Source organism: Aristolochia californica, unplaced genomic scaffold (assembly GCF_029961685.1).
Source record: "Aristolochia californica isolate CCGP_79_NKW_82.1479 unplaced genomic scaffold, dmAriCali1.0.hap1 SCAF_9, whole genome shotgun sequence".
In the NCBI taxonomy this organism is placed as follows: domain Eukaryota; kingdom Viridiplantae; phylum Streptophyta; class Magnoliopsida; order Piperales; family Aristolochiaceae; genus Aristolochia; species Aristolochia californica.
Window position 1 is genome coordinate 32,924,874 of NW_027182290.1, and position 23,115 is coordinate 32,947,988.

Genomic DNA, 23,115 nt, shown 5'->3' on the forward strand with positions numbered 1-23,115 from the left:
AATTAAAGTGTTCTGTTCAGAGATTTCACTTGTTCTTTATAATAGATCTTATTTCTAAATCAGCAGATGTGATGGTTCATATACCCGTCTGTGATTAGTTGGAGCTGCACTTCATTGGGATCAGGGGATTCATAACCCTAAAACTTGTGCTGCCAATACTCCTCGTACTCACAGCATTTCTTGTTTACCCAAGTTCTTCCAGAAATCTGTACAAACAATAACAGAAACTTTTCTTCTCTGGAGAGAGCTGTCAGCAGTGTCACATGGTAAAAAATCTTCTGTTATGACAAGCGAACAGTCTTCTATCCAAGAAAGACATTTCATATGGATTGTCTGAATTCCACATTCTATTTCTGTTGCCGGCTTGTGACCTCTCTTCCTCTTCCCTGTGACTTTTGGTGACGTATCTCTCCGAGTGGTTAGTAGTTTTTCTTCTTCTCTTTTCTTCATTTTAGTTCCAGCAGAACAACAGAACTGATCTCTCCTACTGTTGATTTGTTTCTTCTTATCTTATTTCTTTCCTCCTGATTTTCGAAGGTTTTTTCTTCTTCCTAGAATCTGGTACAATTTTTTTCTTTCACAATTTGAAAAACTCTTATGTACACTGCTAAAATGTGTTTATTTGTATTACACAAGAGTGGCCAAGTTAGAACGAGAGAGTTTCAGAAGTGGAGTGGATATGAGTTCCTTTAAATGGTGTTTTGACACTTCGGTTAGGACAGTGAATAGAGGTTCTATTTAACAAGAATTTTGTCTCTAAAGAAGATTAAAAAATAGTTTTTCAGTTCAGTATTGATTGGAAATTGTAGTTGAGACCTGAAGGCTTGCTGGGTATGATACTGATGTCGATTTGGAGGCCCTACTGCTGATTTAACTCTATGTTAACATCTGATTGATTCCTTTTCTTGCTAGCTGCTTACTGTCCCTTCTCTCCTCCCGGCTCTGGTGATTTCTCTCATTCTGGCTGCAGCACTGGTAAGTACTTTCTCTCTTTCTGCAGGGCTGGTGATTTCTGTTATTTAGGACCTTGTCTTCTGTCTGCTATTAACAGATTTTGTGGCCAAAAAACAAAAACCATCTTTTGGCAAGATTTTCTTTCCTGTTGCTTTTGTGCCCAAAGTTCTGTTCTGTGCTCTTTTGCTTCTGTTCGCTACTAAACAACTTTCATGGCCACAATAAAATAAAATAAAAATCCTCTTTCCATGATTGTTCTGTCCAATTTTGATTTTGGGCAATCTATTTCGTTCTTGGAGTTTGTGAAAATAGTATAATCTCTTTGGTCATTAAGAAAGCCAATTGAAAAGTACTCTGAATTTTGTTCGTCCCAGTAGCAAGAGTCTGTAACAGTAGCCAAAACCCTACTAAGATGGACTTTTTCTTTTAAATCTCACCCAACATTTTTTTCTTTTCCTTTTGCAGCAGAAGCTTTTGGGTTCTCTCGATGAATAGTATGATAAATCGATTGGATGGGTCTGCACTACATGGAATGTCTGCTATAAGGATCAGATCACATGATCTTCTATTGATCCTAGAATTATTTGGATGTTATTGGGATGGTGTACTGGTCACCATTTTGTATTCTGACCACTTCCTAAATGCTTAAAGTCAGTTGCTTCCAAAGAGGTATTTGATTAAATTTGATTAGACGATGCCAAAGAAAGGTATTTGTTACCAGAAAAAAAATAGAAAGGTATTTTCCTCACCGCAATTCACATGGGCGATGTTGACATGCTATATTTCAGGTTTATGTTTATTTGGCTGAAGGCCAATGTTGACATTGAGAAGATAAAGAATTAAGAAAAATATTCAAATAATTTTATTTATTGGCTTCTTCACTATAATCAGCTTTACTTACTAAAATATGAAAGTAGCCAAAGCAAACTTCTGTTTTAACCATGGTTTCCGACATGGGGGGTTAACCTGCAACTTGTCGGGGCTGGATCAGGTCAGGGGGTTGTAATTGCCCTTTTGTTTTGGGCGAGTCCCCTCTGAGCCGCCCTAAGTCCAGCTCTGGACTTGGGTTGAGCTGACTTGACTTGGACGACCCGACCTGGGTTGGAAAACCCTGGTTTTACAGCTCAATTTATTTGTGAGAGTAGCTGTATGGTAATTGGGATTGCCCATAGTTGGTGGAGAATTCTGCAATTCTTAATAATCTAAAACTTTGAGGAGACAATATTATGTTCTTTGCTTCTGAAATGTAAGAAAGTCTCCCTATTTAAACAGTAGGTGGGTAATTAGTCTTAGATAAAAAATCGAGTCCCCTTGACTGGCTGACTGCAATATACTTGCCTCTTTTATGTGATAGGTTGGGCCTGATGGGTCTCATGTCCTTAGATTGTGGATGGATATTTATGTTTTGCTCCTGTAGAAGCCCAGAGATGTTTATTACAAAAGCTGATTTTGATTTATTGAGGAAGATTAGATTTCTCCCCTTTTGGGAATTGCCCAAAGTTTAAGATATAGAAACCATGGGATGTTACTGATAATTCCTTTTTCGTTTCTGTTTATTTTGTGGGAATGCTACTAACCCAATTTCATGTTTATCATGTTCAATGGCTCTGTTCTGCTGGCATATATCAGCTGACTCTGTTTCATGTTTTTCCTTGCAGTCAGGCAAGCTTGATTACCAGAGATTGTAATTTGATGTGAAAAGTGGAAATTCCTTAGCATTGGTGTGGTAAGATAGTAAGGAAACGCTGGTCAATCTTTTTTTGCCACCTTTTGTTATGCATGTTGTTTCTAAGCACATTGATTTGGATTGTAATACTATTCAGTGGAACTTGGTTCGATTATTGGTATATAGATAGAAAACTTGTGGCAAATCTTCTTCTTCTTTTCTGTTTTTATTTTCCCTTCTCTTTTAGGGGTGGGCATTGGGTCGGTTTTCATTGGAAATGTGAGCTGACCCATGCCAAAAAACTCTGGGACAAGGTTCTTGTTTCACCCCACTGGTCGGGAACAGGGTGTTGAAAACAAAGCCATTGGGTTTTGGGTCGGGGACGGGTTTCTTCAGGCCTGACCCTGTGAGGACAGAGTGGGGATATAAGGATGGGGCGCGGGACATAGGAACAGCAGAGGGATACGGCGGAGATGGGGTGGCGACAGAGTGTTGGTATGGGGATGGGTTGAGAGAAAGGGGAATGGGTGGGGACTGGGTTGGTTTTTCAAACCCGTTTAGGTTTTTTTCGGGGTTTAGATTTTCTCAGGGTTCAAAGTTCAGGTTGGTTATAAAAAAATTCTTTTTGTGTTGGAAACAAGACCCAAAGATTTTTCCAACAGTATATAATTTGCTCTATGGAAATTATGGTAAAAGTGGACTCCAATGAAAAAGAGAAATTGGGAAAGAAGAAGACTGAAGGAAAAAATGAAAAATCTCTTCTTTTTTTCTTTTTTCTTTTTCTTTTTCCTCCTCTCTTTCTTCTCCGTCTTCTTTTCCTTTTCCATGTTAGATCTTTGCCTACTCTGATACCAGGTTGATTTCTACAACCTTCACATATACACAATGAGTTATCAAGGGAAGGAGAAAAGAGATGAACTCTAGCTCTTGGGAGAAAGGAGAGAAGAGAAGGAGAGGGGAAGAGGAAAGAAAAGGGACGAATTCCAAGAGGGGAATGAGGCTCAAGAGGCTAGATCTTGATCCTCTTGCCCATGCCTTTTGAGTTGTATTTATTGCTGTAGAGAGATGTTTACAATGTTAATAATACCCTTAGGATTACACATCTTAAGAGAAAAAAGACATTAAAGGACATACACTAGGAGTTGTCCTATTTTTCATAATGCCACCCTACTCATGTGGGTGTCTTTTAACAGTTTGTTTATGGTACACTGCATGCTGTTTTTGTTTGGTTATTCTTGAACTTTGTTGTTCTGGATTAGGATCATTTATTCTGTTTATGATATACCCAATGTTTATTTTTGTTTTCATATTCTAGATTTCTGATCTACTCCGTTTCTATCATTTTGTATTTTGCATTTGAGGTCTTTTTTTTTTTTTTTTGGGAATGAGCATTTGAGGTCATTGAGAGTGCGGCTTTGTTTACTTTCATCTTGCTTGATTGTTTAGTTTTTCTATGTTGTTAATCGCTGTCCATCTAAACTATATTGCGTTTTTAAAGCCTATTTCTAAGAGGCTTGTTGATTGCTTTGGTCCACTCCGGTCTCTTCTTGCTTCATTTGTTATACCAGGTAGATTGCTGATGTCTCATTCAACCTTCGGTCCTTAATCATTTAGGTTATTTTTGTTACCAGATTTTATATTTCAGGAGTTAAATCTGTTTACTTGGTTCTCTATACCAGATGAGTCAATGATTTCCCATTCAACCTTCTTCCTTCGTAGTTTGGTTTATTTTTGATACCAGATTTTTTATTCAGACTTAATCTGTTACATTCATTGCTGTCCATTTAAATCCTCAATGCATTTAAACTCATTAAGAAGATGATTGGTTATTGCTTTGGTCTTATCTCTGCTTCTGTCCACTTCGGTCTCTTCTTGCTTGAATTTTACCAGGTAAATTGCTGATTTCTCATTCAACCTGTGTTTGGTCTCTGATTCTCTGTGTTCTATTTTCTGCAAACCAAGGTTTATTTTTCATATATGCTAAATGACATTCAATCACTAAAAGGAAAGCAAGCTAAGTTTTTTTATGATGACTCAAACAAAAATCTTAAAAGCTGAGATAAATCAAATTGGATCATATATGGTTCGCGGTTTGTGTGGGTACCCTGTAAGTCCAAGCTGTTGTTTCTTACAAGGTTTAAATAGTGAAAAATCTGCAGCAAATTCACCTACCTAATCAATCAATCAATCAATCTTGAGATTTTCTTTGTCTTTCTATCAAAAATTTCCATTTTCGATGGGAAAAAATCTCAGACCACCCAAGATTTACTCCAGTCATGGACACACGTTAGTCTCAAGCCCCATTTGCTATCAAACCTCATGCTATTACTCTAGTTACATCCATAAAAAAAACTTGGATTAAGGTTGAACAGGTTGATCATTTAACTTGCGAGCATCCACCAACCCGACCTACTAATCACTAATTTGTTGCATCTTCTCTTGACCAGGAGAGATCTTCAAGCATAAGCCTCCAAAATGATACGAAACACAACCAGAGAATCAACCCTTTTTCATCTCGTATATAACTGCACAACTCGTCCCCTCCTCCCCCTCGTACGCGCTATGTCGTCCTTCTCCCTTCACTGCTCTCTTCTCTGCTTCTTCTTCGCCTTGATCTTCTTCATCGTAGGTAGCTCAAATGCAAACCAACCTTATCTCACTCTGGATTATTACTCCTCCTCCTGCCCCAACGTTCTGGAGATTGTGAGGAAGGAGTTGGACTGCGCTGTGCTTTCGGAACCTCGGATAGCTGCTTCCGTACTTCGTCTCCATTTCCACGACTGCTTCGTTCAGGTCGTCGCAGTGCCTTACTTCTGTTGTCACCTGTTCATCACGTGAAACCTAGTATAGAGAAAGATCATGCCATTGCTCTCAGTTTAATTGGTTGTAAATTGTTCCAGGGATGTGATGGGTCCATCTTGCTGGACGACACGTACACGCTCAAAGGGGAGAAGGAAGCACCCACCAATGCCAACTCTCTTCGAGGGTACGAATTGATCGACAGGATTAAAAACAAGCTGGAGTCGGAATGCCCTGGAGTTGTTTCATGTGCTGATATACTCACTATTGCGGCAAGAGATGCAGTTATTTTGGTAAAGAAACTTCCAATCGATACTTCGTCTAATTTGATGAGTTGCTGCCATCTTTAATTGCGGTGGCTTCGTTTTTCTCCCGAATGAACAAATTAATGCAGGTGGGAGGGCCGTACTGGGACGTCCCACTGGGTAGAAAGGACTCCACTACCGCGAGCTTTACCTTGGCGAACGAAAATCTACCTACAGCTGATCAAGGTTTACTGACCCTCGTCTCCAAGTTCCTTTACCAAGGCCTTTCTGTCACCGATATGGTGGCTCTCGTAGGTAAGCTTCCCATCAGCGTTTCGATTTTCTGTTTTTTTTTCTTTCAAGTGATGTAAACTCTGCGAGCATGATCATGGAATTTCTTTTACTGCATTTGTGCAGGTGCACACACCATAGGCATGGCTCGCTGCGAAAACTTCCGAGAGAGAATCTACGGAGATTTCCAGGCAACAGCAGGGAACTTCCCTCTGACAGCTTCACATCTCGACAATCTGAAAACCATCTGCCCCGTTCACGGCGGGGAAGACAACATCGCCGCACTGGACCAATTAACGCCCAACCTGTTCGACAATTCCTTCTATCAGTTCCTGCTCAGAGGCGAAGGGCTTCTCAACTCGGATCAAGAGATGTACACCAGCCTGCTGGGTTTCCAAACGAAGGACCTCGTCGTCAAATACGCACACGACTCGGTGGCCTTCTTCCAACAGTTCGCAGACTCCATGGTCAAGATGGGTAACATCACCAACAATGAAAGCTTCACCACTGGAGAAGTCAGGAAGAACTGCAGATTCGTGAATACCTGAAGTTTAATTTTTTTTTTCTTTTTTTCTTCGTTTGGATTACAAGGATGGATTTGTGACTAAAGGGTTCGATAAATGACCCCTTTGAATTGATGTATACGTATGCAATTTGTTGGATATTGAAGAGAAGGTTCTTGCATTGTTGGCCACCAACTCTCGGTTTGAGTTTTAAGAAGTCCTTCAGTTGTGTAAAAAACCAAAATGTCCTTTAGAACCTAGGAATGAACCTAACACCCATTTTGACTCTTACACAAACCGAAATGGACAATATCTCTACTATTCGATTATGCACTTACCATACCTCAAGATCACTCACAAATTTTTACATAGAATTGGTCATGCAATGCTCAACTTAGATTCGAAACTTTTCCTCCCTTTCTATTTTAGTGGTTTTCATTAAAAGATTTTGAATCAAGGTTTTTTGATTCACATAGTTGATTCACATAGGATTTCGGACTAGGCAAGGATTCACCCTTTCGTTCCGACTGAATCCCTTTGAATTCACCTTGAGTCTTGAGTTTGTTAGAAATTAGACACCGTATTTAATACTAACGTGAGTAATAATAGTCGTAAAAGAAGAAATAATCAAACACGAAAATATAAGATTTATACAGGTTCGCCTTAAGGTGAGACTATGTTTTGTCTTCCATTATTGTAATAATTCACTATGATGATGAAATAGTTTACAAGAGAAATTGCATATACTCAAGTGTTTTTCTTTAACCTCTTTATCCCTCGCAACTCATGATCTATGTGCCCGACTCTATGTAAGGCGTTAATTAGACTTCACAACATAATAGAGTTCACCCATCGGAATAACTGAGTTGAGTCCCGTTTTGATTCAAATTTTTATGTGTGAGTTGGAAAACCCTACTTTAAATTAGTTGGCAAGTAAAGGTATTTGTTGTCCACACGTTTATGTTGATAAAAGGAAGGGTTTGGCCCAGTTCAAGACTCTAGAGACTAAAATTGACACCAAGCACTATATTTTTAAGAGAGATTTGGTTCCTTTTGGAATTGGAACCAACCCAAATTCTCTTTTTTAAATTCTTTCTCATTTTCTTTTCTATTCTCATTTTGTTTTTTGATTTTGACGTCCATTTCCACCTCTTCTGAGAGTAAAATTAACGAATCTTCGGAGCCATTATTCCCATATTTCGAACGTGGAAAGTTGTGGAGAAGATTGCAATACGTCTCCTCACTTCCCTTGATGTTTATCAACAGAAAAAGATTTACCTAGCCAGCGTATTATTGTCGGGAGGAAGCTGTCACAGACATTAAAAAACAGAAAAGCGAAGAACTGAGATGGATGATGGATGATGAATGCTCAAACGAAAGGCTAGTCTTCTTTATATCTTTTATTTATTTCAAGTTCTGCAGGAGTCCGTGTCGGTTCAATCTCTTGTGGCATACATGGAATGAAGACGAGAAAAAAACGGGTGATAGATGTTGAGTGAGAAAAGACGTTCTTTATTCCTGGATTCTTGCACTTTAGACGCTTAATAATTTGCTCCACATAGGAGACTCTTCCACCCAATCGGTGGTCCTTCAATCTTTCTGGAAACAATAGGAAAAACGGTAGATCAAAGACTACCGCACTTTCTTAATTTTTGACATTTATCTTAAACCCCAATTGGATTTTGTTCTTGTTTTTTATGGATCAAGGGAGCATCCGTAAGATAGAGAGTATCTCATCTCCGAAGAGGAAAAGTTAGCACTTGCAAATGACTGTTTTGCTTTTGCCCAAGTCAATTCAAACCTCGTTGCTGACTTTTCTCAAAAATTAAATAAATCAATAAATAATGAGGAATAGCCATTGGGGAAGAGGAGATATTTGGTTGACGCTCTAGAGGTCTCTCGGTGAGTAACCGGAATATCTAATTAGCCAGAAATCTCTCATTTGCGAGCAAGTGGAAAGTAGGAGCTTCTTCTTGCTTCCTTCACAACTTAATGCCCAATAAATTCTCTTTAGAAAATTTCTGAAATAATGCCTAAGGAGAATTTCTAGTTATCAGTTCGAGGAAGGGATTCTGTTCATGAATGCAAGTCTTTGACATGACCGGCTTGGATGAGCGACTCTGGAGTTACTGTTTATGGGTCTGCAAACGGTTACGGGCATCCGTCCGTTGATCAACTGATCAAATAATCGAAGTATCAAACCCTTCCAGGCGCTGTCTGCGCTGTACACATCTGTGCCATCCTTTTGAGAGACTTGCGACTATAAATTGAATCTCTGTCTTTCAACTCGCAGTTTCGGGAGCCGTTCTCTGTCAAACGACCCAAATCTTCTCGTTTTGTTTTTTTGTGTTTTTCCCCAGAGACACTGAGATATCCTGTATCGTTAACTGAAGAAGAGCATTGAAACAACAATCTAGCTATCAGCTTTTTGTGCCCAGTGACGCTCTCTCGATCACTCTGGCCACTGCTCTGTTTCTCCTCCTCTTCTCAATCGCCACTAGGAAACTCAGTATGTTTTGTTTCTGGGATGAATAACAGTAATACGATTTGTATTATCGTTGTTTTTGTTATTATTGTACTCTACAGGGTTTTGCGCTGATTTGGTTTCTTGTTTGTGGAATAGATCTATTGTCGTGAAGTCCATAAGAACGATAGTGTCCTTACTGCTATAATATAAAAAATATACACGTTTTTTCTTATGGAAATGTTTTTTTTTTTCGTTTGAGAACATAATTTTTTTGTCTATTATATAGCATCATGGATGTCCGATGTTCATCTCCGGGTTCAATAAGCTTCTTCGCTCAAGTATGTCTGTAGTCGCTTCTTTAATCATTATCTTCTTTAATGTGAAATTCATGCTGATTTTGTTCTGCTAGTGAATATGTGAGTGATCTTTAAACTTTTGAATAACCGTGAAAATTTCACACTAAAACTGGTAATGCGATTTGTCTGTTCTTTGCTGGTTGAGAAAGATTTAAATTTCAGTCATCATTGAATTAATATGCAAAATTGTGCTAGGAATTACATATAACGTTATTAATTAAAATGGTGAGTATCAATTGGGCGTGAAAAATACTTGTTACTTATTTTTGTTTAGCGAATTTGAGCAATTAATAGTGACTGATAAAGAGATGTTAGGTCTGACAAATAATACTTACCCACATGGCTAAGAAGTTAGCATGTGGTTTCCATCTCTCTCTCTCTCTCTCTCTCTCTTGGGTGTGTGTTTTTGGTTAATTCTTCTTACTTTAAGCAGCTCTTGCATTTCTATTGTTTGTTGGGTTTACTGGTCTTAAAAGATATGAAATACTAGGTGGTGATTTATTTTTTGTGCAAACTTGGGTTATTTACTTGTTGTTAACAAATTGTAGGTTTTGACTTTGATATGGCTGAAGATACCTTTGCTGAATCCCCTCAACGAAGGTATGGTCTTTTAAGAGATCAAGTTCAACTGGTAAAGCGGAAGGATTCCACTCGGTATGAAATGGTTCCTATACAAGATTCTCTATCCTTTGAGAAAGGTTTCTTCATAGTAATACGTGCATGCCAGCAGCTGGCCCAGAAGAATGATGGGCTGATAGTTGTGGGAGTTGCTGGCCCCTCTGGAGCTGGAAAGACTGTTTTCACAGAGAAAGTGCTTAATTTTATGCCTAGCGTCGCTGTCATATCAATGGACAACTATAATGATTCCAGTCGTATTATTGATGGCAATTTTGATGGTAATTCCAGCTTCTATTTTAAGTTCTACCATAATATTTGTGCTTTATGTCTTTTCGTTGTTTTCTTGTATAACATCAGAGTTTCTTCAGAAGGCATTCTGGAGCAGGGGTAATAGGAAAGACAATTTGCATGTGTCACTGTGATCTTTAAGTGGAGAAGGATTTTCAGATGCATCTAATTTTTCAAATTTTCAAACGTGCAATATTTCCATTGGATGTATTAATTAAGGTCTAATTTGGCCATTTACTTTTTAATGGAAGATAGGGAAAACCTTAAAACAATCAAAATAATTTTTTCAGAAGTTTTGGTGAAAATTCAAAGTTGCAGGACATGTATCTCTTGATTCAGCTTTTAGAATTAGATGCTTCTGGACTACAGTATATTTTAATTTTTAATTTTTAATTTTTTCCTTAATGAATTAATTTCTCCTTTACAAAGAACACCTCTAGTGAACTAGAGAACTTCTTGTCATCATTCTAAGTGGTTCAATAGTCTCTTTATGGTGTGCATCAATGCTTGCCATTAGTGCATAAATAATTAGTATTTTAGATACTACATAATGTTTTAAGTGTCTATGCAGACCCTCGACTGACAGACTACGACACTTTGCTTGAAAACATTCATGGTCTGAAGGAAGGAAAAGCTATTCAAGTGCCAATTTATGATTACAAGACAAGCTCTCGCATTGGATACAGGTAGGTTATATCAGTTGCTTTTATGTTTGAAGAGGCTTTGCAAACCATCCTTCACAAGGGCACTTTACTTGAATTGCTAACAGGACACTTGAAGTCCCAAGCTCTCGAATTGTAATTATTGAGGGCATTTATGCCTTGAGTGAAAGGTTGCGCCCTGTACTGGACCTTCGAGTATCTGTGACTGGTGGTGTTCACTTTGACCTTGTAAAAAGGGTTCTAAGAGACATTCAAAGAGCTGGCCAGGAACCCGAAGAAATCATCCATCAGATATCTGAAACGGTTTTTTTCACTCTTCCCATGTTAGATGCTTTACTTCACGTGACTGTATCTTGTAGCCAAATTATGTTGAGCAAGATGAATCACTAATATTCAGTTGTTGAGAAGCTATTGATGGCAGAGTTGCATTAGACTGGTTGATGATAAAAGTTGTCTGTCAGTTTGCAAAACTGGTAGCCCACTTAGTCAACATCTGCTATGTTTTCAAATCCTGTTGATCAGGCTGGTTGATGCAGTTCTACTGGGACCTGGACTCCACACCAGGTTACGAGCCTCTGGCTAATCTGGAGATTATTTTCCAGAAAACTGCTGGGTCAGTTGGTCCAAGTGGGACCCCTGCCCATCAGTTCCAATTGGGTTTTCCTTCTTATATGCAATCTGGTTGTGGGACAAGTGAGGATTTGATTCTTGATCCAACTAAAAGTGATGACTTGCCAACCACCATGACACCATCCACGAATATGAAGTGTTAGGCCAAGTAAAAACATAAAATATGAATTCAGATAACTAATCTAAAACGAAATGTAATGTTTTCCTGCACATGAGGAATCTCAATTTGTAAATTGCTTATGAAAACCTACAAATTTTCTTCTTGTAGTCTTATATAATTTAAATTAGATTTTATACATTTATTATCCATTTCATTATTAAATGGTTTTAATGAAGGTATCTGATTAGCAAACATGTCAAGTGGATCTGTAAATTCATCGAATCATATGTTTTTAACTTTGTTAATTTTATAGTATGACCATTCAAAAAAAATTGTTCTCCTTATATACACCATGGAGTCTTTTATTTTATTTTTTGGCTAATTTATTTATTTTACATGCCTATACTTTATTAATATTAATTTGTTTTTTTTAATATTTGGTTAATGATTGCCGGTTGAACTAGTATTCAACCGGTTGATCTGGTTGAACCAGCTCCAGTTGCTTGGCCTGATTGATCACCAAGTTGAGCTTTAAAACATTGACCATGTTTAAGTAAACTGAGAAGCCATTGGGTGCATATGATCTTTATGGTCGTCTATTCTTCTGGTGAATTAGCTTATGATGGTTGATTTATGTAAAACTTATGTGTTTTCAAAAGATTAGCAACGGGGTCACCTAGTTAACAATGGATAGCAAGCTACTTTTTTTAAGTTATAGAAACTGTTGGCAGATGGGGAATCAAATTAAGAAGTCATGGATCGTGGTCTCCAAGTTTCAGCATTTGAGTTTACCTGTTGATGACAGGTATATCCAATGTACAAGGCGTTCATTGAACCAGATCTTCAGACTGCACACATCAAAATTATCAACAAGTTCAATCCATTCACAGGGTTCCAGAATCCTACATACATTTTAAAGGTTTATTTCTGACCTATCTAATGAATCATTACTGTTCCTTCTCTGTTGATTCTTGAAATTGATTGGTGTTCTCTGTTGTTGCAGTCACCAAGGACAATAACAGCCGATCAAATAAAGGCTGTTGTTGCTGAAGATCACATTGAAACTATGGAGGAGACATATGATATATATCTTCTGCCCCCAGGTGAAGATCCGGAGGCATGCCAATCTTATTTAAGGATGCGAAACAGAGATGGAAAATATAATCTGATGTTTGAGGTGGGAACTTGCTGTAATCACATTTTATTTATGTTTATAGTTCTTTATTTTTTTGCTGTATAGTCTTGTTCACCAAATCAGATATTTCATAAAATATTAGGCAAGGATTGGGTTGAAAGACCAACTAAGATGCTTGCTGCTAATACATTTTCCTTGTCTAAATGTTTTTGTTAGGCATTTAATGTTAATTAATGAGGACTTCCTGATAAACGCTGTATTCTGCTGCATTAATTATTGCCTGAAAATATGGAAAGTAAGTCCGGGATGGGTCAAAAGAAAAAAAAAATGACATTATTTTACTTATTTTCATTCAAGTTTAAGAAATGTGGGTACCATTTAAGTTTTGTATTTATCCTTTGTGATTGCAGGAATGGGTCACAGATATTCCATTCATAATATCACCAAGAATTACTTTTGAAGTTAGTGTGCGTTTACTTGGTGGCTTAATGGCTTTAGGATATACTATTGCAGCAATATTGAAGAGAAGTAGCCATGTCTTTTCCGATGAGAGGGTTTGTGTGAAAATAGATTGGTTGGAGCAACTTAATCGCCGTTATGTTCAGGTACCTCATGATTTTTAACCTGGCATTGCATTCAGTTATAAATCTGGTGAAATGTAATACTTTTACCGTGAAAGTTGGTAAATGTTTAACTGTTTGGTTTTATGCTACTTAGCCATTTAAAGATAATTGGTCAGTAAATTTATTTTTTTTAAAAAGCTGAGTGGTTAATCAAGGATGGCTGATTCTCATAGCTATTTTTCTTTGATCTCTTTGCCCAAAGCATTTCCTTGCTAAGGGTGTCTTCATTTTTCAGATTGCATTCTTACTTCTCGTTTGGGCATCATATTCACTTTGATTTTATGTACTATCTGCTTCAGTATATAAAAACTTTTACTTGAGAGAGAGGCTTGGTCACCTATTTAGTCAATGTAGGCTATACCAAAGAAATGATGTGGCCATTCTCAAAGAATGAGATGCATCCAAGATCGTTGTATGCCTTTTCATTCTATATGCCTTTGGTCTTCCTGTTGTGTATAACAAATTTTATGTAGGACACTAGGCATATTTTTATCCATGTAGTAACTTTTTGAAAATTTCCTGTTGATTATGACAAAAGGTACAAGGACGAACCCCTTATTTGTGAAAGAGATAGCACAGAAATTATAACAAATTTTATGTTGGACAGTTGGCATATTTTTCTCCATGAAGTAACTTTTGCAAATTTCCTGTTGATTATGACAAAAGGTACAAGGACGAGACCGCGTAGTTGTGAAAGAGATAGCAGAGAAATTGGGGTTGGATGGGTCATATATTCCACGTACTTATATTGAACAGATTCAGCTAGAAAAGCTTGTAAATGAAGTTATGGTATGGTGTTCTCTTCTTTCTGTGTATTTTGGTATGATTTTAGACCTTATATTGGGGGCTTGACTCAATGTATTCTTTTTATTGCAGGCACTACCTGAGGATTTGAAAACAAAACTCAGCATAGATGATGACGTTGTTTCAAGCCCCAAAGAAGCACTTTCACGAGCATCTGCTGACAGAGTTGCCATGAGAAACAAGAACCTTGAGAGGTAATATTCTTGATTTGTTTTGCTGCTCAGTTTGTGTAGATCTTAATTTTGTGAGAAAGTTGAGTACATTGAAGAGCCTCTATGTGTTAACAATGATGAACTTGAAATGATATGAACTTTAACCTTATCTTTTCCAATTGATAGTATTTGGTTGTTGCAAGGAGATTTATCTAGTTTCTTCTGTTAGTTGATGGTAACATGATAGATCTCTTCTACCAACTAGACTTTGAAGTTTCTTCTTGATTTGAAAAGCACTTGACTTCAATGTTTTGACCTACTTTCTTTCTTTTTCAATTGTTATTATTATTATATTTTATAATTCCAGACTGCTTTTATCTCTTGTGTTTTGTATAGTGGGTTATCACACTCCTTTTCAACTCGGAGGGACAAAAATCTGGCGAAGCTAACAAGACTAACTGTTGGCAACAGAAGATTTGATGGAAGAACCCCAGACTCGCCTGCAATGGTTGTAAATCAGGTGAATCTTTGCAACTCAAGAAACATGTTTCCATCCTCCTGCAAATCCTAATTTCAGGCAGTATTTTGATTGATGAGCAATAGTTAGACTTTTGAATGCCAGCTCTATGTAGCTAACATCTTGCCTTTTGAACTGAGTGCAGGGGGCTATTTCTCAACTTTCAGAGCAGATATCTACGTTGAATGAAAGGATGGATGAGTTCACATCTCGAATAGAAGAACTGAACTCAAAGTTAACGGTCAGGAAGTCTGCCACCAGCCAACAGAACCTGGCTTTGCAAACCGAGGCTTGCAATGGTTCTGGTCCAACAACCCTCTTTGTGTCTGGTTTGGGGAATGGGACTCTAACGGGTTCTTTGATATCCAATTCCGCATCTTCAAACCAGTTGGCAAAGGAAGCTCAGTTGGTTGAAGAGGTCTCTCCCTTCCTCTTTTTTTCTTCTCTCTCTCTCTCTCTCACCCCCTCCCTCATTTCTACTAAGACTGGAATCAAATTTATATTTTCTCTGGACACAACTTTTTTTAGTGTGAAACTAACTTCCTGTCTAGTTGTTGAATATTCTTCCATTCTGCTGGATACGTCCATTGGCTATGTTTTAGAGTTCATCGTCTGTGTAACAGCATTACTCATGAGCTCTTCTTTAACGTATTAGCTTTAATAGATGGAGTCTTTTGACAATCAGGTTGCACAAATCTCTCGAGGCCAACGCCAAATCATGCATCACCTTGAGAACCTCAGGAATCTGCTACACGAGAATATTGGAGAGCTGACCCGCAACAGAAGATCCAAAAGCAAAATCTCATTTACAGAGTCTGATTTGATGTATCCAATTGTTATTGCACTTACAATTAGCAGCGTTGGAATTCTCTTTATGAAGGGCCTTTACCGGAAATAAGCTCAAGAATATGTATGTACACAAGGCATACAGAGATTGCTCAAAAGGGCTTTTCTGCTACACTAAAAGGGTAAAGATGGCTTGAGTGGTCTTTAAATTTTCATTGACTAGCTAGTTACAGAATAGATGGGGCAGAATACTACCCTTCCAAGTTGAGATTAAGATGCTTTGGGTTCTTCTAACCCCGAAATAAAGGAGGGAAAAATTGTTGAGCTGAATGTAGTCAATTTTTTTTGGGCTACTGCTACATTTATATTTTATGAAAGAGCAGAATTTTGTTACACGAACATTTGGTTTCATGGTCTGTTGGTGTTGTGGAACACCAGTGCAGTTGAACGATCAATGGAGTGGAGCTGGCGGCTATAACTTCTCAGTCCAAATACACAGTTCTTCAAGCCATCTCCCAAATGATATTTAGAGTATTTGTGCTTGTGGGAAATAATAGGGAAAAAAGTGTCTTTTATAAGAAAACAATGTGAAAAATAAATTTAAAAGGTAAAATGCATGAAAATCATCCCAAGGAAACTTCTTTTTTGAAAGTTAATCAATCGTAGATCACTTACCTCAATAAAATGCCCATATACTCTTTAAATTTTCTCCTTGGGTACGTTTATGATGTTGATGTCTCTTTAAAGCTTAAAGCTGTTCATCTGGTTTTTGCTAAGAGATTCTAGTAACAAAAGAAGAATATGATAAAGTGCAAAAGGAATTCAAATCACTTTGACAATGCCACTCTCTTTTTTAAGTCTAAATGATGATAAAATGATTCAACTCTACGAGAAATACGTTAATCATCATAATTTTCATTTTTCTAAAAACCAAATTGCGTTTTCCATTGATGCTTACAGAGATTGGCTTGGAGGCTTGTACAGTTTTTTTGCTTTTTCAGGCTATACATCAAGCACGCGGAATGTCATGGGTCTCGATCACGGGCTAACAAAGAAATAAAAACAAGAAGGGTAAATCCAAAAGCCTGCGCGCCTGCTCTGCCCAGTGCCCAGCACCGGAGTGACAGTTACAGAACAAAACTCTGAAATCTGAAAATGAGAATCTAATGTCGAACTTCTCTTTTCCTCGAGAAACAATCAGGATAATAACCAGTTACATTCATACAAGGAGGCCATGAATCCCCGGACGTTACAGTTCAAAAATTTTTCTTAACTCATCCCAAAAAAGAAAAAAGGAAAAAACTTAGCCGTCTATTCCTTGGAATGTTCTTCTATACAGCCAAGAACTTACATAAGAACCGTTTTATATCTATTCTCATACTATACAAACTCCAAAAGGAATTTGGGTTCTTTGCAGGTGATTGTGAACACGGAAATGATACAATATTGTTTTATGTGGTTAACTTGCTTTCTTCTTTTATTGTCTCTATTCACCTTGGTCCTGAGAGCTCCATTGCTTGCACCAGTACCAAAGAGTCGTCTGTGAGATCAGAGTACCTCTCTGAAGATGAGAACTCATGAGGCCTACACTTGGTTGAATCGACTCTCTGAGAAGCTTCCCATTTCTCGGCAAGGCCATCGCCTTCGAGCATTCGTACCACTTCGGACATTTTTGGCCTGTGGCCAGGGAGGTATTGGGTGCTTAGCAGAGCCACTTGAACCATTTCTTCTAGTTCAATTCTGTCGTAGTTGTTTTTGAGGTCCTCATCAACAAGCATATCAAGCTTCTTTTCTTGATGAATTTTCTTTACCTGTGAAGGAAGCCCGCCAAATTAAATGAGGGTGAAAAACTTGGCCAACAAAGATTGTTTCATTACAAATAAAGTCTATCCTGATATCAGATTACTTCACCTTAATACTTGATGAATATAATTCAAAATCAGTTTGCAATGAGAAATTATAATGAATTGTTACATCAAATCTAGTAGTAGTATCAGAAGCAGAAAGAAAAATGAGTGGGAGAACAAAGGAGTGTGATTGGATCCCAGAAACCAACACGACTAAAGTGAAAAAAGAAATGCATATCAGAAAATGAATAGCTCCATTGATGAAACATCAGAAACAGAAGATGGAGTGGCAGGATTCAGATAACCCAATCCAACGTTGCTGGGGATAAGAATGTAACCAGGTGCTCATGCCATAAGCAGAGGCAGCTTCAACAATTCCTAGAGTATGTAAACTTATATATTTTGTGTTATTATGCATGCTTGTTTAGTGTTGATGCAACATCAGCAAAGCAAATCCAAGAGTAGAAATAGTTTTCGTCCTTACCCAATCCAGCATGGCTCCTTTTTGGTTAGCAGCCTTGCCAAATTCAAGCGCCCTCTGACCAGTGATTAATTCAAGGAGGAGGATGCCAAACCCAAAAACATCTGTTTTCTCGGAGGATTGACCTGTGGAGAGATATTCAGGGGCTATATGTCCAACAGTGCCTCGAACTGCTGTTGTTACATGTGAATCAGTGTGATCCAAAAGTTTTGCCAGCCCAAAGTCTCCTACAATTGCTTCACAGTAGTCGTCAAGCAAAATATTAGCAGCCTTTACATCTCTGTGAATTATCTTTGGATCACATTGTTCATGAAGATACAAAAGACCCCTTGCAGCTCCCAATGCTATCCTCTTCCTGGTGCTCCAATCCAGTGGTGGTTTTCCTATACCCAGATAATGAAAAGAACAAGTCTCTCTAAGTGAACATGTTCTAGAATATGAGCTTGTTTATATTCCAATAACAGATTTGAAGCCAATATGGTAACAATTAAGGGAGATCTTGCTGGACAAGTAGCTTCAATGAAAATGTTATGAAGAATTGTGTTACCTTTCAGTCGAGAAGCTACACTTCCATTAGACATGTAGGGGTAGACCAGAAGCCTCTCTGTAGCTGTCATACAGAATCCATAAAGTCTAAGAAGGTTCCTGTGCACTGCCAAACTTATCATCTCCACTTCAGTCTGAAATTGTATTTCCCCGCCAGCAGCATTTCCATCCTTGAGCCTTTTTACAGCAACCATGGTACCATCCTGGAGATAGCCCTTGTACACATTTCCAAAACCGCCTTTCCCAAGAATGTTCTTACTGCTAAAATTATCCGTTGCAATTTGAAGCTCCCTGAACTGGAACCTCTTCAAATTCCCCAGACAAACTTCTTCATGGTGTTGGTCTGGAAAATTGAATAAAAGAAATGTAAGTTACACCAATCTTTTTGTGATAAATTTGTCCGATAAGGAACTAATGAAAGAGAGTGTTGTTTTCAAGAATCTAGTAATTCATCAAAAAGCCCAAAATAGTTTCCACCAACCATTAACATCAAAAAAGATCTGTTGGTTGTGCCTTTGCCGCCACCAGATAAGAAGACCAAATCCAAGAATAATTAGACATATGCATCCAAGGCTAGTCCCAAATGCCAGAGCCACTTTGTGGCTTTTTGGCCTTGGAGGTGCAGCACCTTTAAGAACACAGAGAATGAGATATCAGGAACACAGAAGACAATTCAAGCTTCAATTTTAGTCATGAGGATGAACATAAAAAAAAAGTTTCATTTTTTAGAAAACGAAATTTCATCAGATAAAGTGAATAGCTAAGGCTAATGATAGCTTGTAGAAAATATAAAGGTAGTGCATATAATTTCAGATAATGAAACTTGAAGTTCGTTCCGGGTACCCTGTGAAGCATTTATAGAGAATGAAAGTGGCATCGGAGTAGTCCCATAGCACCCCTGTTCTGATCCAGTCGCACATATAAGAGGATTTCCTATAATACTAGAGAAAAGAAAACAAAGGAAACAAATTAATATTTCAGGTTCCTTCTGGCTGAAGAAGAAGAAGAAGAAGAAGAAGAAGAAAGAAATGGAAGGAGAACACTTACTTGAATGTCCTAGGAAACCTGGGAACAGAGCCACTCAAATTATTGTAAGACAAATCCCTGAAACAATGAAAAAAAAATAAAGCTAAAATAAAAGTCATGGTTAAGGAACATATGTATTAGAACTCAGTAGGTGAAGAAATTTACATAAAAGATAGCTGAGTGAGGTTAACCAGAGACGGGGGAAATGGTCCTGAAAGACTGTTATTATTAAGCCTCCTGATCATCAAATACTAGCCCACGTTAGATACATATAGTAATTGTGATCCAAAACTCTAAAAACATAAAAAATGTAAGTAATCTCTTGGTTAATTCTTTCACGTACAGGTATTCCAGGTTTCTGAGGTGGCCGAGAGAACTAGGGATTTCTCCAGTGAACAAATTATTTGAAAGATCAAGGGTCCTAAGTTTCGAAAGATTCTCTATCTCTTTAGGGATCGGTCCTGATATATTGTTATTCTGTAAGAGCCTGCAAAAATTCAACCTCGTAAAAACCAATAACAGCATCATTTGGATAAGAAGACGAAAAATATATAGATTGCGTCTCGAGTACTCACACAGTCTGAAGATTAGTTAAGTTTCCTATACTTGGAGAAAGAGTTCCAGATAAATTCTGACTGGGAGTTCCCCTGAAAAGGCACGATTGAAGCCACTGTAAGACCTCTATTTTCCTACTCGAAGATTTACGTTTCTATATTTTCATTATCTTGTGCGACAGTCAGGCCTTCATGAAAGAAAAAAGCACTCTATTCCTAGTAGATGTTTTCTGGTGATGATTGGAAAACAACTTTCGGAATATGTTTATCCGCAACAATGGTGAAACAAGTTACTAAAAAATGTTGAAAGAAATCGTAGGAGCTTTCTTTCTAAGTCAACATAGTTCGGAACAGAAACTTACAGTCCGATGACTAGACTTTCAGACGAACAGGTAACCATAGTCCAACTACATGGATCAACAGAGTCGCCGTCCCAATTCTCAAGAATATTGTGAGGATCCTTGAGCATACCCTTTATATTCATCAAAGCTTCCACTGAAACAAATTTCAAAATTAGAAGATCTTTCTCCCCTCTCCTTCTCCCATAGAAGTTAATGGTACCCAGATACAGAACTGCATAAACGACTCAAATTACCTTCAAAGTTTTCACCCTTTGGGGAGAGCAAACCGGTTGTAGAGGTCCAAAAGCCGAATAAAACCACCAAGCAGATGACTGTTTTCTCTCTCGTTGAACTTGCCATTGCATTAAAATGCCTTTCCAACAGCTCAACTGAAGAAAACAGCTCGGGATGATCGGGAGTAGCTTGCAAGAGTGATCTGATAGATTCGACTGTTCTACTTCTTTGATGGGTTCTTCTCCTCTTCGATTTATTGCGCTTAGAACCAACTAGGAGACTTCGTCATGCTCACCATTACAGTCACCTCCTTCGTTCATATCAGCTGTCAGAACCCAAGAGAGAAAAAACCAAGGTTTGGTAGTAAAAGAGAGAAGGAACATGCCTGCCAGTGCTTCAGTAGAAATAAAGTAAGGAATATGGTATCTGTATGGGACGTGAGCAATTCTTTTGGTTTCAAAAACGGACCACGATCTTTGCTGTGAAAAGGAAAAGTCTAAAACAGAGATAATTCTTTGGTGCGTCAATCATACAGTTTGCCTTGAAAAGAGAGTGCGGGGAATTTTCCAATGTAGGATTAAAAGAATTTAAGCTAGAACAGTAACACAAAGACTCTTAAAATCTTTAGAATTAGATTAGGAAAAGGTGAAAAGAGATTGATAATTCACTGGGGGTCCATCGCCCAATAACCTATATAGTTTGTATGATTATCAATTTTCTTGTGCAGTTTCAAGTTGAGAGAGATTTTAAATGCGACTGCTGGGAGGTAGCGACAGTGAACTTCGCTATGCAGTCACTTCATTTTTCGTCTGCATCTTAGTCACGAGGTTGTCATCCAGACTGTCCATTTTTCTGGGTCCTAACACAAAAGGGACCACTACGTCTCTGAAACTGGGAGAAATCTCTCCAAGGGTGGAGATCTACTGGAAAGGAATGACGTGCAATCAACTTCAGTCTCGTGGTCCATCAGAAGGAAATTGGAATTTGGAAGGAATTCCTCCAAGTTCAATAGAATGGTCCAGTCAAGATCATGTAAAGAGGCGCCTTTTTCTGGGTAAAAAATACAAGCCCTTCACTGAGAACAGAAAAAAGAAAAGGTGACAACAAGCAGAAAAGCAAGCGACCGAGAGCTTAAAATAGCTAATGTCCTAGAGATACGTGCATGAGAGAATTTTCTTAGGCCACATCAAATACGGAGGAGGGATGGGAGGATAGCAGAGCGTGTAGCCTCTGCTGTGAAAATTGGAATCCAACATTCCCTGAGTTTAGCCATTCATTAAAGTCCCAAATTCGATTTTTCTAGTGAATACTTTAATGGCAAGAAGACTAGTTGAGAATCTCGAGAGGGAAGAGCTAGAGATTGGCGTTTGCTGGAGAGAGAGAGAGAGAGAGAGAGAGAGAGGCAATGAAATCTTTGTGGGTGTTTTTCGTTTTTTCAATAAGTCTGCTTTATTGATTCCACAAACCTCATCAGCACACTCACACGTTCCAGCAACTCTCAGCAGACAGCCCTCTCAGTAAACAAATCTAAAGCAGAAACTTTCAAAAGCAAAAGCTGCCAACACCACAACGACTCTCTCTCTCTCTCTCTGCCTTTTTTTACCCTCATGGACTGGCCTACTGTATAATCAAAAGCAAGGCAAGATTAGGATAAGAAATTAAGTATGAAGAGTGTAATCTCCACCCACTTTGCGGAACCCAGAGATATAATAACCAAGAGAAATCCTTCGTGTAGGATGAACTGGATGATGAAGGTGGGGCAATTTGGGTAGAAGCCTCCCGTTCTACTGTAGTTCGACAGTTGATAGCCTGAAACACTGAAACTTCAAACTGACTGTGTACTCCATAGTGTAGCCTGCTCCAGTTTTCCTCACTGTCCTGGTCACGAGGCAAAGTCATACAGGACATACAGTTGCAGTCAAGACAAGGGCAATGCCGAAGAAAAACGGTACGAAAATCTGGATTTTGCAGGTAATGCGACTTACAGGTGGGTGCATTTTGAGAGAAGTGGAGTAAGAGAGGGAATCCATTGGTGGAGTACCAGGTACATCAGTTCATTCCGATGGGTTAAATATTAATTTTCTTTCCCTACCAGCACGTATGAACTCACGCCATCTTTTTCTTCCTTTGCACGGATTCGACTTAAAATTGATTTTGCTGCTTAACTATGAACCTTTACGAGGAAACGCTCACCGTATTTTTCTGAATTTTGATGATAACTGGGTTCCATACGAGTATATGTGCGTGTGTATCTGTGTAAATAAGGAGAAAATGATGAAGGCGTTTGGAGCAAAAAAGGAGTCAAAGAAGAAGGCTGAGAGAGATATTAGATTTGCAGATGCTTCTTCGATAAAAGTGTCACACCAATAGATAACCAAATGAGTGGTGAATTATTATTTTTTTCTTTTACTAGCTGGTTGGTTTGAACGGAAGAAAGGAACTTCTCTCCTGTGGGCAGGACATGGACACCCACTTGATTTTTGCTTCGAC

The 23,115-nt window shown here is 38.2% G+C and overlaps 3 protein-coding genes across 3 annotated transcripts; 2 read left to right on the top strand and 1 right to left on the bottom strand.

Annotated features, from left to right (window-relative positions):
- Window positions 1–5,182: 5,182 nt before the first annotated feature.
- On the top strand, window positions 5,183–6,634 carry LOC137940800 (peroxidase 11-like). Its single transcript, XM_068785926.1, has 4 exons — window positions 5,183–5,413; window positions 5,521–5,712; window positions 5,814–5,979; window positions 6,082–6,634. The coding sequence occupies exons 1-4, from the start codon at window positions 5,183–5,185 to the stop codon at window positions 6,501–6,503; spliced, it is 1,011 nt and encodes a 336-aa protein (XP_068642027.1). The 3' UTR covers window positions 6,504–6,634.
- Window positions 6,635–8,707: 2,073 nt separating this feature from the next.
- On the top strand, window positions 8,708–15,989 carry LOC137940378 (inorganic pyrophosphatase TTM2). Its single transcript, XM_068785410.1, has 12 exons — window positions 8,708–8,967; window positions 9,830–10,177; window positions 10,759–10,873; window positions 10,957–11,152; window positions 12,385–12,498; window positions 12,583–12,756; window positions 13,125–13,319; window positions 14,004–14,126; window positions 14,214–14,335; window positions 14,690–14,813; window positions 14,956–15,228; window positions 15,496–15,989. Exons 2-12 carry the CDS (start codon window positions 9,844–9,846, stop codon window positions 15,706–15,708), a joined length of 1,983 nt encoding a protein of 660 aa, XP_068641511.1. The 5' UTR covers window positions 8,708–8,967; window positions 9,830–9,843; the 3' UTR covers window positions 15,709–15,989.
- A 752-nt stretch (window positions 15,990–16,741) lies between these two features.
- LOC137940379 (protein NSP-INTERACTING KINASE 1-like) lies at window positions 16,742–21,074 on the bottom strand. Its single transcript, XM_068785411.1, has 11 exons — window positions 20,646–21,074; window positions 20,413–20,545; window positions 20,072–20,143; window positions 19,840–19,983; window positions 19,662–19,733; window positions 19,518–19,574; window positions 19,314–19,411; window positions 18,952–19,098; window positions 18,472–18,813; window positions 17,928–18,307; window positions 16,742–17,407 (listed from the first exon to the last, which is right to left on the bottom strand). The coding sequence occupies exons 1-11, from the start codon at window positions 20,749–20,751 to the stop codon at window positions 17,087–17,089; spliced, it is 1,872 nt and encodes a 623-aa protein (XP_068641512.1). The 5' UTR covers window positions 20,752–21,074; the 3' UTR covers window positions 16,742–17,086.
- Window positions 21,075–23,115: the final 2,041 nt, after the last annotated feature.